General features: G+C 53.0%; 1 protein-coding gene across 14 annotated transcripts in view; it reads right to left on the reverse strand.

Annotated features, from left to right (window-relative positions):
• Positions 1–19301, reverse strand: part of ITSN1 (intersectin 1) — a 222353-nt gene that overhangs the window by 42496 nt on the left and 160556 nt on the right. For 9 of the 14 annotated variants that reach the window (XR_007914559.2, XM_051833603.2, XM_051833602.2 and 6 more), the window contains 3 exons: positions 17972–18093; positions 12735–12852; positions 10573–10764 (listed from right to left, as the gene is read on the reverse strand). Coding sequence is in view for 11 of the 14 variants with exons in the window: in XM_051833603.2 (XP_051689563.1) it covers positions 10573–10764; positions 12735–12852; positions 17972–18093 (432 nt within the window). In the remaining 3 variants the exon portion in view is untranslated. Of the gene's footprint in view, positions 1–8653; positions 10196–10572; positions 10765–12734; positions 12853–17971; positions 18094–19301 lie in introns of those variants that run through there. The other 5 variants (XR_011387720.1, XR_011387719.1, XM_070071868.1 and 2 more) reach the window with 1 other exon arrangement.

Here is a 19301-nt window from a genome sequence, read left to right on the forward strand (position 1 = left end):
GGGACTAGAACCCGGTGTGCCGGCGCCGCAAGGTGGAGGATTAGCCTATTGAGCCACGGCGCCGGCTCGTGTTTTTCTTTTTTTTAACAGGCAGAGTGGACAGTGTGGACAGTGAGAGAGAGACAGAGAGAAAGGTCTTCTTTTTTCCATTGGTTCACCCCCCAATCGCCGCTGGGGTCAGTGCGCTGTGGCCGGCGCATCGCGCTGATCCGAGGCCAGGAGTCAGGTGCTTCTCCTGGTCTCCCATGGGGGGCAGGGCCCAAGCACTTGGGCCATCCTCCACTGCACTCCCCGGGCCACAGCAGAGAGCTGGCCTGGAAGAGGAGCAACCGGGACAGAATCCAGCGCCCCAACCAGGACTAGAACCCTGTGTGCCAGCGCCGCAAGGTGGAGGATTAGCCTAGTGAGCCGCGGCGCCGGCCAAAGCTGTGTTTTTCAAATGGCAAAGGGAGTGTGGCCCCCGGGTCCTTGCCCTTAACGGTGAGTCGTCTTGCCTTGCTGGGAAGCAGGAGGATATGGTTTGCCAGGGAGGCCTAGAACAGTGCCCCAGAGCGGGCGGCTCCAAGGACAGAGGTACATTTTGACAGTTCTGGAGCGCGCAGCCCCGGATCGCGGCGCCAGCAGGGCCAGTTGCCCCTGAGGGCTCTCTCGTTGGCAGGCAGACGGGCATCTTCTGGATGTGTCCTTGCATAGTCCTCCTTCTGGCTTTCCAATCCCTGCTCTGCTCTGGGGCCAAACTTCTTCTTCTTATGCGTACTCGGGTCAGTTGGATGAGGGCCCCCAACAGCCTCATTTGAACTGAATCAGACATCATCTCTAAGTAAACCCCGTTCTGCAGCACTGTGGGTCCAGCTTCCTCGTGGGCAGGTCACGGCCACCGTGTGGGCCACAGTGGGCAGGAAGGCACCGTGGCGGAGCTCTGGCGCAGGCGTGGGCTGCACTTCAGGCGGATCACGGAGCCGGCCGCGTGTAGCACAGAGCGCGGCCGTGCCTCCGAGTCTGCCTGCACAATGGAGCACTCCAGGGAGCTTTTAAGAATTGCAGTGTCCCCACTGCACCCCAGACTGATTAAATCCGACTGGCCAGGGTGGGACGCAGGCGTCCATCACGCGTACAGCTCCCAGAGGTAGCCGAGAGGGGCTATTCAACCAGGGGGCAGGGGGCTGGAGTCAGGACAGCTGGTATGAAAAAGGGAGACGGATAGGAGTTGTGTCCTTTGGTGGCCACACGCTGCTGAGCAGGGTCCTGTCCCTGGCCAGTCACTCCAACCATTGTCCTGGGGTCTTGATGGACGGAGTCACAGGACACAGCCCCTGCAAGGCCATCAACAGCCTGCAGTGTACAGCGCCTCTGCCGCTCTGCCCCTGGGGGCCAGGCAGCTGCATATGAGGGGACCTGCAGCCCCCAGCGATGGCCTCCAAGTCCCTGCACTCCAGGCCTCACTAATAGGTGGGAGATTGGAGGCAGGAGGTGCACAGCGACTTCCTCTAGCAGGAATGAGGTCTTTGCTTGTGCTGTCGCAGGCAATGGGAGCTGCCCAGAGTGGCAGGTGTCCTTGTCACCCAGTGGAACTTTCTCCAGAAGGGCCTAAGGGCATCGGGGTGCTGGGCGTCTCCTGACTCGGCAACACAGCACAACTGAGCCTGTGTGCCAACTGCTCCATTTTGGCACCTGTGTAGATCTGCCCTTGATTCCAGCTGGGGGAGACAGGAAAGCCAATAGGTAGTACTGGGGGGGTGGTATAAGAAGAATGAAGAACTATCACCAACAAGCTCATTTCCTAGTTTCTTGTCTTTTTATGAGAATTCATATTTTTGAAACAAATTTATTTACTTCTTAAAAGATGTATTGATTTGAAAGGCAGAGTTACAGAGAGAGAAGAGATGGAGAGAGATCTTTCATCTGCTGGTTCATGCCCCAAACTGCTGTAGGCTGGGCCAGGCTGAAGTCAGGAGTCAGGAGCTTCATCCGGGTCTCCCACACGGGTACAGGGGCCCTTGTACTTGGGCCGTCTTCTACTGCTTTCCCAGGCGCATTGGCAGGGTGCTGGACTGGAAGTGGAGCGGCTGGGACTTGACTCGGTGCCCATGTGGGATGTCAATGCTGCAGGCGGTGGCTTCACCTGCTATGCTGGCCCCAAGAGAATTGATGTTTTCCATAGTGATGCTTTCCTAAGCACAGGCTTTGGCTGGGTTCTTGGCTATATCCAGCAGTGAGAACGAGACTGATGTGTCCTGCCTGGCCCACCCCACAGCCTAGTTGGGGAGGAAGGACCAAGCCAGTGCAGGACTGACTGCAGCCAACACTCTCGGATCAACTGCCAGAAGTGAGGGCCAGAGGCCAGGGAGGTGCTGGTCTCAGGGGAGACCCAGCATCCCATGGGACACTAACTCTACAAGGTAGGGCTCCATGGCTATGGGTTAGGGCTTTCTGGGGGAGGTCTGAATGGGGATTGCGATGCACACTTTGCTCCCAAGGAGTCTCCAGTGTAACGGGGCAGGGAGAGCACCTGTGTGTTCAAGCACTGGTCTCTCCATGCGCTCATCATGATGTGTGATAGGGAATTCAGGGAAGGTCTGGGTCAAGGCGAGTTGATGGAGCAGGGAAGGTGGAAGAGAAGGCACGAGGGGTGAGGGTGGGCGAGAGGTGAGGGGGAGGGCATCTCTGGCTAGGGCACAGCAGTGGCTGAAACATGAGATGGATCCTGGGGAGGTGGTGCAGAGACAGAGACAGTGTTAACAGAGGGAAGGTTCCAGCTGGGTGACACCGGACAGGGAGGATGGGGCTGGATGGAGGGGGCTCATGGACCCAGGGTCCATGCCCACCTCCTGATGGCCTGGGCAGCAGACGAGGTTTGGGGAGGTCAAGTCAGGAAATCCAGATTGGGCAAGCTCCACGCCCATGTCGCCGCACACCCCTCACTTCCTCCTGACCTGCACCAGCCGTGGGCTCCAGCCCTCCCTGATGAAAACGGGCCCCTCCAGAGAGTGGTGTGGGGGGTCGAAGAAGATGATTTGTTAAGGGGGCCAACTGGAAAGGCATTGGAGTAACTACAGCTTGGACTTCATTGAGGTGACTTAAAGGTTGCAAGAAAAAAGAAAAAACTACAACGAATGCTGGGCACTGGGCATTTGGCTTAGCAGGTACCAGACGCCCACATCCCATAGCCGAAGGCTGGGTTCAAGGCCCGGCTCTACTCCCTGTTGATTCCAGGTTCCTTTCTAACGTGTGTCCTGGGGGGCAGCAGGCCCGAATAGCTGGGTCCTCACCACCCACGTGGGAGACCCGGATGGGGTTCCTGGCCCAGCCCCTGCCATTGCAGGCATCTGGGGAGTGAACTGGTGGATGGACATCTCTGTCTCTCTGCCTTTTGAATTGAGAGAAAAAAGACCGCTGGGTGAGGGTCCTGGAGATGAGCCTGGGACTGCACCTGGTCAAGCACACGGGAACGCGTGGGTCAGGGAGGGCTTCCCTGAGGAGGTGACAACTGAACACTGCAAAAAGTAGAGCATAAAAGAAATGACTGAGGAGACAGAAAGTGACAAAGCTGGAGGGGCCAGATCAGGAGCCACGGAGACAAAAGAGAAGATCTGGGGCTTTTTCCTCCGAGGAAAAGAAAAAGTCTGCATGATTTTTAAGGTGAACGGGGAGAAAGCCCAGTTCAAAGGCTGAGTCAGCCTCACGGGAGGGGCAGGAGGGGGGAAACCCGGCCGGCCTGGCCTGGCCCTGCTGGTCCAGAGCCTTTCACTCAGCAGGGGGCGGGGGAAGTTGGGGGGAAGGAGGGAAAGGGAAGCGGGAGGAGAGGACGAGCCCATGAACTTCTGCCCCTGGAGGTGGGCTGGGTGCAGGCACCTCCTGGGTACCACATTGTTAGCCAAGGGCCCTCACTGAGGATTCAGATGCGTGGGGCTTAGGACTCCACGGTAACGCTTGGGGAGGAAAGATTCCACACCCCGCCCCCAACCCACGCTTTGCTGCCAGCGCTGGGTCAGGTCCAAGGCCCGGGCCCTGCTGCAGACGCAGCTCACGGAGCAGACGTGCTGTGGCTCCTGAGAGCCATCCCAGGGCCTGTGCAGTGGGGCAGGGAGAGGATGAACGCCCCCTCGCAGCCCCCACCCCTGGCCAGGGTCTCTCCGCAGCTTTGGAAGCAGAACCCCCCGGGAGCACCTAGCCCTCATCCAAGCCGTGTGACTGCTTGAAAAATCAAGCAGAACGTGGCGGCTGGCCCGGCTGGGGGGGGAGGGGGGGCGCGAACGTTCCATTCTTTGCTGGCAGGAGAACACAAGGCCACAGAAGGCCCATGATGAGAAATAAAGGACCCAGTGAGTCAACGCGTTTGTGACAGGTTTATTGTGGAGCTCTGCGTGGGCCTGCCAGCACAGGCCACAGACATGGCATTTCAAAGACTCACACATTCCACCCTCCCTGCCGGCCGCCCCTCTGGCAGCCGTGGGAAAGCCGGGGCCTGGTCCCGCCATGCACCAGGAGTCTGCCAAGCAGGCTCTGGCCTCAAGAGTAGAGAGAGTGGCCCCTCACCTTCCCAGAGGGTAGGCGAAGGGTCTGAACAAGCAGCTCGCTTTCCGCACGGGTGGGCCTCCTGCTAGCCAAGGAACGGGGGGCCGGAATCTGCACAAATGAGCCGGCAAATCTTGCAAGGAGATTTTTAATGGACAGCTGTACAATCTTTTCTCTCCGAACTCCTGCATGGAGAAAAGCTGTATTTTCTGATGGGTCTGTAAAACCTACTTGCTGCCTGGGTTTTAAGGCCTGACAGCCAGCGGGAAGCCCCTAGGTTGGATCCCAGGCTGCTCACCCGCTTGGCACCAGGACCCTTTCTCCCCTACAACACTGACAACAAAGCTACTATCTACCAGGTCCTTACCCTCGGTTTGGTGCTATTACTCTCTGCTCCACATGCAAATGAGGAAACAGAAGCACCGGTTAACTAAGGTGCCCACAGTCGCCCCACGTGCGAGTGGCAGGGCTGGGAAGTGGGACGCACACAGCCCCAGTGTCCTGGACTGCTCCTTAGCTGCCGCAAGGCTGGGCATGTGGCGATCATGGGCGGCCCTCTCTGGATCACAGCCTTCCCCTGGGAATACAAAATGCTCCCAGTCCGTAAGAGGAACGGAGCTCACTGTCAGACTGAACTTGTGGGTAAGCTGTGTTGTGATCGCGGCACCATGGTTTTCTGGCAGGGCCCAGGGGTAAAAGCTGAGAGGCGTTTGCCGCACAGGTGCGGACTGCGGCACAGAGCGAGGAGGGCACCTCGGGTCAGCCTGAGCCTTCGGAAAATCTGCACGCACAGTGAGGACTGAAAGCCAGCACCGAGCCTGTGCACTGGAAACACGCACCAGGATCCTCCCCGACGGTGCCGCCTGCCCACGGGCCCCCCGGCAGTGCCAGCGAGGAGCGAGCTCTGAGGCCCTGCGTGGACAGGGTTCTTCCCCGGGAAGAGGCCAGCCGGGGAGCTGCTCTGAGACCATCACCATGACTTCCTGGACCCCTTTCCCGTGTCCTCACTGTCAAGTGCAGGGCTGGTGGCCAACATTCTCTACGATCTCAGCTTTACTGGCTAACCACCAGGCTCCATCTCTGCACCCCGCCCCCAGTCCAGGCTTCTCCCCACTGCCACGCGGACCCCGGGACGCAATCCAGTGGCTCCGTATGTGTGCTCTGGGGTGACGGGAACCAGAGGGGAAGGCCTGGCATGCGACATGTGAGGGAAACCAGGGGCCTCACGTGGCCCAGTCCCCTCACAGACGCCTGGCAGGCCAGAGGCACTAACCCTGCCACGGGTGTTTGGAGAACTCCAGCAAAAGAAGGGACTGTCCTACTTTCACGGGGGTGGCGGGTTGAGTCCAAGGGAGGGACATGTCCTCTAGGGGGGCTCGCGCCATCACTCGGAAATGGTAATGCCAGGCAAAGGTGGCAATGACAGCTGTCATCCTCTGTCAGAATCTTCTAGAGAAGTAGGCTGAACACTGACCTCACAGTTCCACCCACTGCGACCAGCTATGGCTGCAGGCACTAAAGTCACTCGAAAATCTATAAGGGGACTCAAAACATTCATGGAAAAATGCATTGAAAAGATATTTATTTTGGTGCAAAAATTTTTTTGAAACCCACGCAGACTCTTCAAAGAGTTCATAAAAAAGGCACATTATAAGAAAACTACGGCTGGCGCCGCGGCTCAACAGGCTAATCCTCCGCCTTGCGGCGCCGGCACACCGGGTTCTAGTCCCGGACGGGGCACCGGATTCTGTCCCGGTTGCCCCTCTTCCAGGCCAGCCCTCTGCTATGGCCCAGGAGTGCAGTGGAGGATGGCCCAAGCGCTTGGGCCCTGCACCCCATGGGAGACCAGAAGCACCTGGCTCCTAGCTTTGGATCAGCGCGGTGCGCTGGCCGCAGCGCGCCGGCTGCGGCGGCCATTAGAGGGTGAACCATTGGCAAAGGAAGACCTTTCTCTCTGTCTCTCTCTCTCACTGTCCACTCTGCCTGTCAAAAAAAAAAAAAAAATTCTCCTGAGTATTTTTGGAATAAGAGAATAAACAGACGAATTTATAATTTTGCCAAAAGGAAAAAAAAAATAAACAGATTCACTCTCTGAAATGATTTTCACTTTGCCAGGACTGGGACTTGAAGTGTACATCCCCCACTCTTGTCCTGGTCGGGTGTTGCCTTGGGGGTGGCAACTGGGTCCAGAAAATTGTCCTTGGTCGCCAGCCTCTTTCTCAGTCCCAATAAACAAGAGCCTGGAGGAGCAGCACCTGCCAAGAGTGCTGCTGGTCTTGGAAGTTCTCGTCTGAAGGGAAAGTGGAGAGACAGCCTGTTTCCTCTCTGAGGTCGTGAGTCTGTGTGTGCCAGAACAGGGGCTCTGGCATTCTCCACAAGGTCCTCTGATCATCTGATCCACTCCCTTAGCAGGCATGTACCGGCTGATGATACGCTGTGTAGGTGCAACCATATGGAATTGTTGTTTTTATGGGTGTTAAGTGGTACTAGCAATTTCATATGGTTCAACCTACTAGAGGGTCTCCCTAAGCCAGTGTATGACTTAAGTTTTCTTCTGGTGGCATCAAATCCATCCAGATAACTCAGTTCTGATGGAAAACCCTACTGCCATTTGCAAAGGGGAGTCTGGGTCTGCCTGGGTTTCCTTCCAGAAACGTGGCACACGCCAGTTTCCACCACACACGTAATGACATGACGTGACTCTGCAAAGGGACAAGTCCTTGCGTCAGACCAGCTTCTCCACTGCAGAGAGTGTGGGGAACAGTAGTCAAGAAGACGATGTCTGAAAGAGAAAGCCGAAGCTCTGGGCACTTTTGACGTTGCAGATGCAAGATATCAGCTCTAGACTGCTCACCAGGAGTTACGGGGGCAATCCAGGAAGCCACTGATGGGGCTGGCTGTCTTTTTGGCCATAAGCAACCAGGTGGACATTAGCCACAGTGGCCAGCAGGCTGGGGCCAGGGCCTTCTTAGCTGTGGGGACTGTGAGCAGCATCCCCAGCCTCTCCCCACTAAATCCAGCAGCAGCCCCTCAAGGCAAACGGATGGCGTGTAAGGGAAACAGGAGTTACCGACAAATCGTGAGCCGCACAAGCTACAAGCGAGCCCGGAGGAGTGACGTTGAGGGAGTTCTTAGAGTAGCAGGAGAGAGCATTACCCGACCTTGACAATGGTATCCCTTCCAGCCAACCCCAAGACCAGAGAAGAAACCCTGGCTCACACAGGTGAAGAGACAGGGCCGGGACAGCGAGAGGGACTCCCTCTCCGCCCCACTCTGGGCCTGTGCACCTCCTGACCTCCCTGTCTACGGCTTCACCGGCCCCTCCTTACCCTTCAGGTCTCTGCTTCAACATCACTTCCTCCCGCAAGGGTCTCTCCTTCTTTCCCTGCAGTGCCCGCCTCCCACCCTGCTGCTCAGTGGTGTCGTGTGGATGGCAGGGTGGGAGGGTAGAGGTTGGTGTCCTACTTGTTTCTTCCATTAGAAAAAGGAGACCCGTGAGGACAGGGCGCCTGTCTCCACCGAGTGCCGCACCCTCCTCAGAGCCCAACAGGGCACCCGAAACTTGGTAGACATCTCCTCCCAAAATACGTTTCTCAACAGAACGGCAGGGGAGGCCACATGAGGGACGTTCATGAGGATGGGCTCAAGCGCGTGGACATCGCAGCGAGCCCTTCCAGCAACGTGTGCGTGGGTTTATTTCTGCAAAGGCGACGAGAGGGGAGTGTGCCAGGGTGGAGCGGATCCTCAACAACAAATGGACGCTGTGCAGGGTCCCATCCTCACCCACGTATCTCTGGGGCATTTACCGGTTCCTCATTAAGGATCAGTCCTTTGGACAAGTGTTTTGAACCCTGAGCCAAACCACGTCCCTTGCCAATGTGTCAACAACTTATAGCCAAAGCCTAAAGAGACGGTTATCTGCTAGGCTGGGTGGTAGAGTTCCATGCTTCACAACCGGTGTTACAGGGAATGATCGCTCGCCCACACACTGATCGGGGGAGGCCTGGTCCATAAACACTCGTGAGGATTGATTGTGTCTATGTTTCACAGAGCACAGGTCACAGGCGCCACGCGGGCAGCCTGGTTTCTCATCACCACTGCCAGCTTCCAACATCAAGAACACAGAGACGTTTCCATCTAACTTTTATATGAAGAATTTAATTAGCTATACACGTAGCTAGGTCAAAAGGTTGTATTACAGTCGTTAAAGCCGCAGGTTTATATATTTATATATTTTACATTCATATTCGTGGAAATACTGAAGCGCAATGTTAACGAGAGGCAGCCCTCGTTCCCTGCACCTTGTGTGTGGGGAGTTGGGGGAGGGAGGGAGGGAGGAGGAGGAGGAGGAGGAGCTACCCACAACCGGGGGCAGGCTCCCGAGAGCGAGCCGAGGACCAGGAGGGATCGACGAGTGACAAAGGCATCAGCAGGACAGCTGGACTGGGCTTGAGGCTCCCCCGCCCCACTTTCTGTGCTGTCAGCGAAACAGGCTTTTTTTTTTTTTTTATTGAGAGCGTCCAACTAGTGTTTAAAAGACAAACATGGCTTCAGCTACAGCACAGCTAACACATAAACGGACCACGAGCTCCATTTCATATTAATCTGTAGAAACTCCACAGTCTAGTTAAAAAATGTAAACATTGGAAATTAATTGCAAGGAGACTTCTATACATTCTTTCTTGTCAAGAAAATTACTTGTTCAAAATATGTCATTCCATGAAACGCAACTGGAATAAAACTTCATGTAACAGAGACAAAAAAGAGATTGTAGGTATTGTCCATCACAACAACCTCCGTGGTGTCGTCTACTGGTTTATGGCATGAAACACGCGGAATTAAGAAACCCAAACAAAACACCAACTCAACCAGATAAAACTGAGACCGAACTAAAACACAGGTGCTTTCTCACATGGCTACAAAGTCACTGTGCAAAATAAAATCAATGCAACATGATTAGAGCATCATACAAGGTAACAGCTTTTGCCATGGAAAGAACTCATTTCGTATGTACAGGATGTAATACATGCTCAACAAAGTACAGCTGATACACACAACAAGCACAAAACACCTTCAGTTTAACTGGGCTCACTCTACACGTCTTTAGAACAGATACTGAACTCCTCTGCACTTGGGGGGAACCCCACACTACACAATTGCGTTTGGTAACACTGGACAAAATGAAAGAAATACATCAAGTCTCAGATTCCTGGACATTGGAACAATTTCAATAGCACATGCAGCATTCCTTGATAGTGGGTCTTTTTGCAAAACCAAAATAGTCAAGAAGTAATTGATTTCTGTTTTTATTAAAAGGCTAAAATATATATTTTAAAAATAATATTTTTAAAACTATTGAAAGCACCTGTGCAAAGGTGGGGGGAAGTCAATTTGAGTAACTAGGAAAGCCACAAAAGGACCCACTACCCTGTGTATTTTTTGTAATTTTTGCAACTATCTCTGCAAGTAATAACTCAGACATTGCGATCACATGCAACTAAGGTAAAATGAGGTAAACTGCTCTGCAGTGAGTTCTTCTACTCAGAAGGCAGTAGGTGATCATGCTGGAAGCCACATGATCAAGGCTGCATCTCCCATCATCCCTCTGGGCAGTGATATGGGATAGTGGGTCTCTTTGAGGACTTTCAAGCCTGAGGGGGGGATGGACAACATATGATTCCTAGAAAAAGGAGGAAAACAACACATAAGCAAAACAAAACAATGAGCAAAATTCAAGCTAGGAAAATGAGTCAGGCATGTAAACAGCATGGTGCCAAAATGATTAAAAAAAAAAAAAAAAAAAACAAAGGAAAGGGGGGAGGGTAGGAAGGGGGCATGCTACAGAGGGAATGAAAATTAAAAACAAAACCAAAACCAAAACCAAAATCCCACGAGCTAAAGTCTTGCATTATAGAAGGCCTTCAAAGAGACTGTTGCGAATGCAGCAGTGGTCTGGCTTTAAGTTCTGCAAACAAAGCTCGGCAGAATCAGAGCAATGCTGCATGTTTCACCGGAAGGAACCAGAGAGGAGAGGCGACTGAGCACCAGGGCACTTACATTGCTGGCTTGGGTCCATGTCTGTGGTCAGCTTCACGTAATTGGATGGGAAGAGCCCCACTTGTCCGTTCACTTCTCCTTTCCACCAGTCGGGGTCCTCCTTGTTGAGGACGTTGATGATCTGGCCCTTGTTGAAGGCCAGCTCGTCGTCGTTCTGCGCGGTGTAATCGTACATCCCGATCACCTGGCACACTGTGGGAGAAAGGGCTGGGTGAGCAGTTACGCCCGTGCCACAGGGGACGTGCAGCCAGGAGACACTTTCATGGATTATTTTTGTCCTTTCAAAGGAGGAAATGATGGCGCTGACACTGCGGTGCAGTGGCTAAGCCTCTGCCTGCAGTGCCGGCAGCCCACATGGGCGCTGGTTCGTGTCCCGGCTGTTCCTCCTCTGATCCAGCTCTCCACTGTGGCCTGAGAAAGCAGTAGAAGATGGCCTAACTGCTTGGGCTCCTGAACCTACGTGGGAGACTGGGAAGAGGCTCCTGGCTTTGGATTGGCCCAGCTCTGCCCATTGCAGCCATTTGGGGAGTGAACCAGTAGATGGAAGACCTCTCTCTCTGTCTCTAGCTCTACCTCTCAAACAAATTAATTAATTAAATTCTAAAAAAAAAAGGGGGGAAGACAATGAAGTGGAAGTGTCCTGATGGGCTTTCCACAGTGCAGGCAACAGAGAGAGGAAGATGAAGGATTAAAAACCAAAGACGGTAGCAAAATTTTCACCCTCAGTGTCCGGTTTCTGTAATATCTTCCTCTTTTCCATGCTGACTCGTCAGAACACGTGCACAAGTGGTATGTGAGTGCTTTCATGGAGCGCAGTGGAGGTCCTCATGACGCTGACTCAGGAGCCGGGCCCAGCACCCACCCTTGCTCTGCTGCACGGACAGCTGGGGACCATGGAGGCTGCACTGCCATTTTCCTTTCTTTTTTAAATGGTGGAAGGTGATTATCATTTGACCTCCAAATATTCTAAATCTTAGTGAAAAGTAACACCAGTGCTTCAGAAGATCATTCTGTTGTATCTTTGTTCTAAAACTTTGTTTCAAAGACGTTTCCACAACCCACAATGACTGTTCTCCCCGTGTTTTCCTCTCAAACCTAGAGGATGTTAAACTGTCCTCATCCCTGGCATCTCCGCACCTCAGTCTGTGCTGTTGTGTCACCGGGCCCAGTCAATCTTTCCCAGCCCACCTATGCATGGGTTCAGGCCTTTCTCAGCCTGTAGTCAATTCAATCACTCCAGCAAATGGTTTCCGAGGCTCTCAGCCGACCTGATGAAGGTGCCATGCCCTTAGCATGCTGGGACAATGCCAGCTCTCCCCAGGGCACGGCAGACCCACCAGGTCCCACACCCATCTCCCTACCCATGAACCCTCGGCTCAAGCACAGAGGCCCAGCTGGGGTCAGGACTCAGTCCCAGAGTTTGCTGATCCTTTCATCTCTTGCCACTGTAGCCAAGGTTTAATCTTACTTGACTGAGGATGTGTAACACAGACATTTAACTTCAAGACACTGGAACCAGATTTCCATATTTTCTACAAATGCCACCCAAGAAATGTTGGCTTCAATACCCAAGCTCCCCTAACCTCACTTCATTCGAATATTACTGATGCATCTAATTTAGTTTCTTTAATCAGAAAGCAGCCAAGTGGGTCACTGTGGTGCTCTGTCCTTTTCCTGCCCCTAGGAAGGTGTGCAAACATCCTGTCTACTCGGCGAAACCCCCTCTGTTCACAGCAAAATGTCATGGGGCAGAGTTTTCAGTGTGCAGTGGACACCACGTCACAACCAGCAGGCCTCCCTGGCCTCCAGGCTCAACCTCCTGACCTATTTACCCCCCAGCCATTTATTTTTAGGGGTCTCTGTTGCCTCAGCCCCAGTCCACATTCCAGTTGAATTAGCTGGAAGGCAATCAAGAGAAAACTCTGGCTGTAACGCCCCAGCATGCACGACTCCTAGGAGAGTTCCAACAAGGCAGAGCAGAGCTTAGAGATTGGGTCCTTTTGAAAAACATATTCCGTATCACATTAGCTGGGTGCCAGGCCTGGTAGAGAAGGGCTTCAAGTACACAAGAACACAGTCTAAGACACTTGATGGGAAACCCGAGGAGAAAAACAAAAGTGATGTGCGGATCATCTTCCAATGACAGGCCGCAAACTCCTTACCTGCGGGCAACGCCGCGGACTTGGGTGGCTCCGTTGGAGTGATTTTGCTCGTCCCAGGACTTAGAAGTTTTACATAATTAGCTGGGAACCAGCCTATCTGGCGCTTTTTTCCACGTGCCTAATGAGAAATAAATTATGTTAGAAGGGTTGAAAAGGTTCATGTTCTTTGATGATACAGTTTGCTTTGTGGCACAGCACTTATGCCAACTTTACACAAAACTGAAAAAAGAAATGGCATTAGCAGTAGAACCACTGGGTTACGTGTCACCAAAACCACACACTGTAGTCAACATTCAAATCGTGGCAGCCATCGGTCAGCAAAGTCGGGGCTATTTTGGCTTGGGCCAGAGGGTGCAGATCCCAAATTCCGTATACACTGCTGTGTGTCCAGGACAAAATATGCTGCCCATGTATCACCAGCCCTCAGGCACTACCTCAGGTACTGCAGAGCTGTGCTTAACGCCAACATTATGCATGGGTGTCAGGAACAGTAACACCAGCCACCAACACCTACTGAGCGCCTTCTGAGTCAGGCGCCCTACTAAGTACTATACGTGACTTGATCCACACAATTCCAGAAGGTTAGTACCAATATTATTCCCCATTTTAGATGAAGCAAGCAAGCCTTGGAAAAGTGACTGTCCTGACGTTACTGGCTAGTCAGTAGCAAGCGGACGCCTGTGTTTTTCTTCATGGGTAGCATACAACCTCGGGTGCAAGGTAACGCACGAGCAGTGTGCACAGGACACAGGGAGCCTTGAAATTGCTTTCAAAAACCTGCAGGCTCACAGGGTGGCTGCAGCACTTTTCATTGCCATTCCTTTCTCTTTATTTCTTTTTTTTTTTTTTTTTTTTTTTTTTTGACAGGCAGAGTGGACAGTGAGAGAGAGAGACAGAGAGAAAGGTCTTCCTTTGCCGTTGGTTCACCCTCCAATGGCCGCCGCGGCCGGCGCACCGCGCTGATCCGATGGCAGGAGCCAGGAGCCAGGTGCTTTTCCTGGTCTCCCATGGGGTGCAGGGCCCAAGCACCTGGGCCATCCTCCACTGCACTCCCTGGCCACAGCAGAGGGCTGGCCTGGAAGAGGGGCAACTGGGACAGAATCCGGCGCCCCGACCGGGACTAGAACCCGGTGTGCCGGCGCCGCTAGGCGGAGGATTAGCCTAGTGAGCCGCGGCGCCGGCTCCTTTCTCTTTATTTCAACGTGACTCAACACAAGATCCATCTATTGAGTGTCCACAGGCGGGTTTTGCTGCAAAGGGTGAGGACGTGGCATGGAGGGGGGCCAAGGCTTGCAGGTATGACACGCCGCCATGAAAAGGCTCTTGCTGGGGGGCATGAGGAGAGTTACGAGCCCTCTTCTGCAGACCATCATGAGAAGAACTCAGAACAACTGTACACACACACACACTCTCACACACACAAACACACAACACCGCACAGAACACCTCCACTAAGAAGGCTCTGGGCCGGCACCACGGCTAACTAGGCTAATCCTCCGCCTGCGGCGCCGGCACACTGGGTTCTAGTCCCGGTCGGGGCGCCGGATTCTGTCCCGGTTGCTCCTCTTCCAGGCCAGCTCTCTGCTGTGGCCTGGGAAGGCAGTGGAGGATGGCCCAAGTGCTTGGGCCCTGCACCCACATGGGAGACCAGAAGGAAGCACCTGGCTCCTGACTTCAGATTGGCACAGCGCGCCAGCCGTAGCAGCCATTTGGGGGGGGTGAACCAACAGAAAGAGGAAGACCTTTCTCTCTCTCAAACTCTGCCTGTCATAAAAAAAAAAAAAAAAAAAAAAAAAAAAAAAGGTGGCTCTGATAAAAACAGTTGATGGTAGGGACAGGGGCGGGAGGGAGACATTTGTATCCCCTTTTGTAACTTTTGAATTTTAAACCACGTGAATGCATTACCTATTCCAAAAATAATGAAAAAGAAGACTTCCATCCCTCACCTCTGCCCGTCCACTTGCCCATTTCCCAAGGCCACCTCTGGGATACTTTTAGAACTCAGATCGCAGATCAAGTTTCACTTTCTTGCGGTCTGATGGACTGCATGCCCTTGACCCAAGGACTAAAGCTTTTAATTCCACAGTGAACCTGCCAAAGACTGAAGCCACGTGTGTGCCAGTTCCAGCTGCTTGTCTTTCCGTGCGCCACCTCACGGTTCACAGCTCCACTCTTCCCGCACCTCTGTCTGCAGTTTTACAGGACAGAAGAACACGGCTCACTCGTCTTTTCCTTGGGTGCTTAACGCTGAAGTCACTCTGGTCAAAGCTCCAGAGAGAGTTACCCTTGGCATGGCGAGTCTCTCACTTTGTTGTGGGCTTCAGGAACCATCCCAAACTCTCTTCTGAATAAGGTGCTTGGAGCATAAAAAACATGGCTTCTGCCTTCAAGGAGCTGACCACTTACACTGGAATGTGCATGGGAAGCTAAGTACTCAGATCAGCACCCACGGTGGCAAACCAAAGAGTGGGGCAGGCCCGGGGCCGCCCTGGAGTGCAGAGGAAGCAGACAGTGGGGCTGAGATGCTCACTGAAAGCTTCCAGATCTGGGACGCAGCCTCTCTTGAGGAGCAGGAGAGATGGAGCTGACTCACTGGGGGAGAAGGTTCTGAGCCAAGGCGGCAGCAAGGCCTGAGGGTACGGGGGTGTCGGTGCTTCAGAGACCAAACTGAAACGAGGCTGGAGTGGCGATGTGGCCGACAACGAGGGGCAGACGTGAGGCTGCAAAAGGAGGAGAAGGCACCAGAGGGCAGCCCCCAGCACAGGCTGAGGGGCCAGGGCTGTGGGAGTCACCCAGGTCTGCAGGACACGAGAGGGACACGGGGACAGGAAGGCCAACAGAGAGACGATGGCACAACCGTGTGCAGGGCCTGGGAGCCTCCTTACAAGCAGAGTGGGATTCCAGGACTCTGCCAGGAGGTCGTATCTGGCCAGCCCTTCTGGACAGGGTTTCCATGGCTGCCCACCAGCGAGCTCCCAGGGGGAAGTTCTGTCTTTAGCTACAGTCCATGTGGTGTCTTTTGCTGGCCACGCCAGATGTCTGTAGTCCACAAAGGAGTGGTATGTCCAGTTCATCACAATATGGCTCCTCTGTTCCTTGCCCAAGGCTGGCCTTGACAAACGGCGAACAGAGGACAGCGTTCTTGACAGCTTGCTTTCCACGGTCAGCGCCCCACGCAGAACATTCTTCTCACCTTCCTCTTCCATCTCAAACGTACCTGATTCCTCTTACACATGCCTGCTCCTGGCCAGGTGAAAGCCGGATGGTGTGCTGCATCAGTCCACACACACAGTGGACACATGGGTCACCTGCAGGCTCCTCTCTAGGGACATTCGGATTCCGTGAAGGGGCTGCTAGAGTCCACTTACGCATGTGCACAGCCCATTCTACTGGATGTCCCAGCATTAGGCAGCGGGCCCCACACTCAACCCTAAGGGAGTTCTGGATGTCCCAGCATTAGGCAGCAGGCCCCACACTCAACCCTAAGGGAGAACTGGGGGCTCTGAGTGCCCCCTGCTGCGTGGCCCCTAGGGAATACACATGGGTAGGCCATTGGAGGAGGCTGTCCTGTGCACTGCGCTACACAACCAGGCAGGGCCTGGCTTGTCCAAGGTTATCTTTACTTTGGAGTGGGGTAGGAAGGGGACATACTAACTCTTTTAAGAACCTCCACAGATACTAAATGAGCAGATGCTCAGTGAAATGGCGCAGCATACACACAGAACCGATGCTGTCTTCCTGGAGAACTTAGACCATCTCCAGATTACTCACGATACCTAACACAATGTAAATAGTTAGGAAACTGCACTGTGTAGGGGATGAAAAAGTCTGTACGTGTTGGGTCAAGATGCCTATTTTTTTCTTTCAAAATGTGTTTGTTCCAAGGTTGGTTGAATCCACAGATTGGGAACCGTCAGACACAGGGGGCCCACTGTAATGGCTCTGGTAGTAATTCTTGAAAAGCAACTTTGTTTCAGAAACAATTTCAAACCTACAAAAAAGTGGCAAGAAAAAGACAGATGCACAGAGCACCTACGCGTCCTTTAAGCTGATTTGCCTGCTGCTAACGCTATCTGCTCCATAATTTGGAGTCCTTCTCCTCCCTCCCCACCTTCTCCTCCAGGATTTCTTTTCCCTGAACTACTTGGTTACGAGTTGCTTATAGCATGGTTCTTTACTCCTAAATGCTTCCACGTGCATTTCCTAGCACTAGGAATATTCTCTTATATACCACAGTGCATTTATCAACCTCAGTAAGTTTACATTAGTACAATCATTTTATCCAATCCAGTACCTGTATCTCAAGTTTTATCTATTCTCCCAATAATGCCCTCTACTGCACGTTTTCAGGATCCAATCTAGCAACAGACACTGCGACTGGTTGTCTGGTCTCTTTCATCTGCTTCCTCATGTTTCTCTTCCATGAGCTCGGCATTTTGGAAGAGTGCACCCCTACCTCTACCCCTGCCAACCACCCCCCTGCCCTTCTAACGGAATGCTTCTCCCCTGGGGTTTATCTCACGCCTCCTGATGATTGGACTCAGGCACCGCACTTCTGGACAGAACAGTAGGGATGTGATGCTGTGTCCTTCTCAGGATAGCAAGTGGATGTCTGTCCCACGGGTGGTGATAAATTCTGATCACCAAGGTGCTGTCCTGTTCTGCACGTATAATATGGGCATCTTCCCTTGTAACTAAGAGATTTGTGGGGAGTCACCTTAAGACCAGGCACATCTTTTATTCCTATTCAAAATTTCCCCTTAGATCTGACATCCACTGGAAAGTCTGACAATTGCTACTTCGGTGGCTGCATTAACAGCAATTTTTTTAAAGTACCTTTTGTCTCTGGAAATGAGATGTTAAAGATGTATCTGGAAAGGCAAAATAAGCAAAAAGCTGATATGAGTCAACACACACACACACACACACACACAACCTAATAATATTACCAAGTGCAGATAAATGCAAAGAAAGCTGCTACTGCAGCACACCCCACGACTCCACTGAGGGACAGCGACACTTTTACCAGGCCGTGACACTCTGCATGCCTTCCCACCATCCCAACACTCAAATCTGAGCTCAGGAACTGAACAGATGGAGAGTCGCTAGCCCTCGGCATTCTGCTGCAGGAGATTCAGATGATGTGGTGCCTCTCGCTACTCAAACACACGACCACGGCAGTGAGGGGCTCCTGGTACATTGCAACGGAACAGTGCAGAAACAGGAAAGACACTAACTTGGAGCTCTCCTTCCCACCATCCGCCTGGGTTCTTTTTTCGGATCAGAATCAGCTGACCAGGGGCCAGAGTGAGCTGCTCGGGGCCTGTAGCGGTGTACGAGGCGATGACCTGAGCGATTTCTGGAAAACAAGACAGAATATTGCGGTGCACTGTTAACAGGACAAGGAGATTCTAGGACGACTCAGCCACCTCCCAGCTCTACACAGACTAACAGCACTAAAACCAACGTATGGGGCTGGAGTCCTAACCCAGTAAAGCTCACTGAATCGCCCCCACTCCCTGAGCTGCAGCACAGGTGCAGCATCTTTCCGCTCAGCCCAGCGTCCTATGGGGCGCGTTCATCAGCTCTCGCGACTTAGCAGCTTCCCGCCACGAAGTACCCCTCTTTGCCCACCCTCCAGCCCCCTAGCACAACAGTATCCACTGATGGTTCAGCGAAGAAAAGAACTCACTGGAAGCTCTTCCCCACTGCCAAGTATGGAAGAAGGAGAAATTCCATGTGCCTCACACATCATTTGTGTGACAGCCTCAGAGCTGCAGTCCCACCAAAATGACCGCTCGGTTTCCAGCTCATGTTTCAGAAGTGACCCCCAAATATTAGGTACACACCAGTTTACTTCAGAACCCGGACGTAAGAAGGGGATTTTGTGGATGAACACTATTTCAGCATGGAGTGAAAAAAAAAATGTAAATGGTTCTGAAAGTTAGCTGAATACTAAAAATCTCATGGGAAAAATCCCAGCAGGACCACGGCCCGGGCTGTGAAAAGCACAGGAGGTGGAATGGACAGACAGACTCCTCCTCCGGCTGGATTCTGGGCTATCTGCAGCTGCTGCTTTCTCAGCTTCTAGAAACTACACAGAACAAACTGTTCTATTTCCTCTATCCTTGTTCCCCATCCTAATGGTTCCGGGGGGAGGAGGGGGAGGGAAGGAAGCAAAGAGGCCCCATGCTCTGACAGCCTTTCCTACTTTTCTACTGCAGAGGACGAGTACCACGCAGGCGCTGCTGTGTGATTGGGGTCTGCCGCACGACAGCTGGCACGGTGCTCAGGGGAAGCAAAAAATCCCGGCACTCCAGCAGGGATGAGCACTCTGCTGTACCATGCCAAGGACTGGGTTCCAATCAGCGTCCTGTCTGGCATCAGGTGTCTCTGCTCCTCAAAGGATCTATTGGCACGTGTTGCCAAGAGTCGGCCCTGGTCGCTTTTGCTGGCTTTTGTGTCCCTGGGTAGCTTGCTGGCTTCAGGGTGAGGTCAAGCCCACATGGACATCATACATCCGGACCCCATGGAGTGACAAACATTCAAAATGTGGAAGACACACAG

The sequence above is a fragment of the Oryctolagus cuniculus genome, chromosome 4 (assembly GCF_964237555.1).
Source record: "Oryctolagus cuniculus chromosome 4, mOryCun1.1, whole genome shotgun sequence".
Lineage (NCBI taxonomy): Eukaryota > Metazoa > Chordata > Mammalia > Lagomorpha > Leporidae > Oryctolagus > Oryctolagus cuniculus.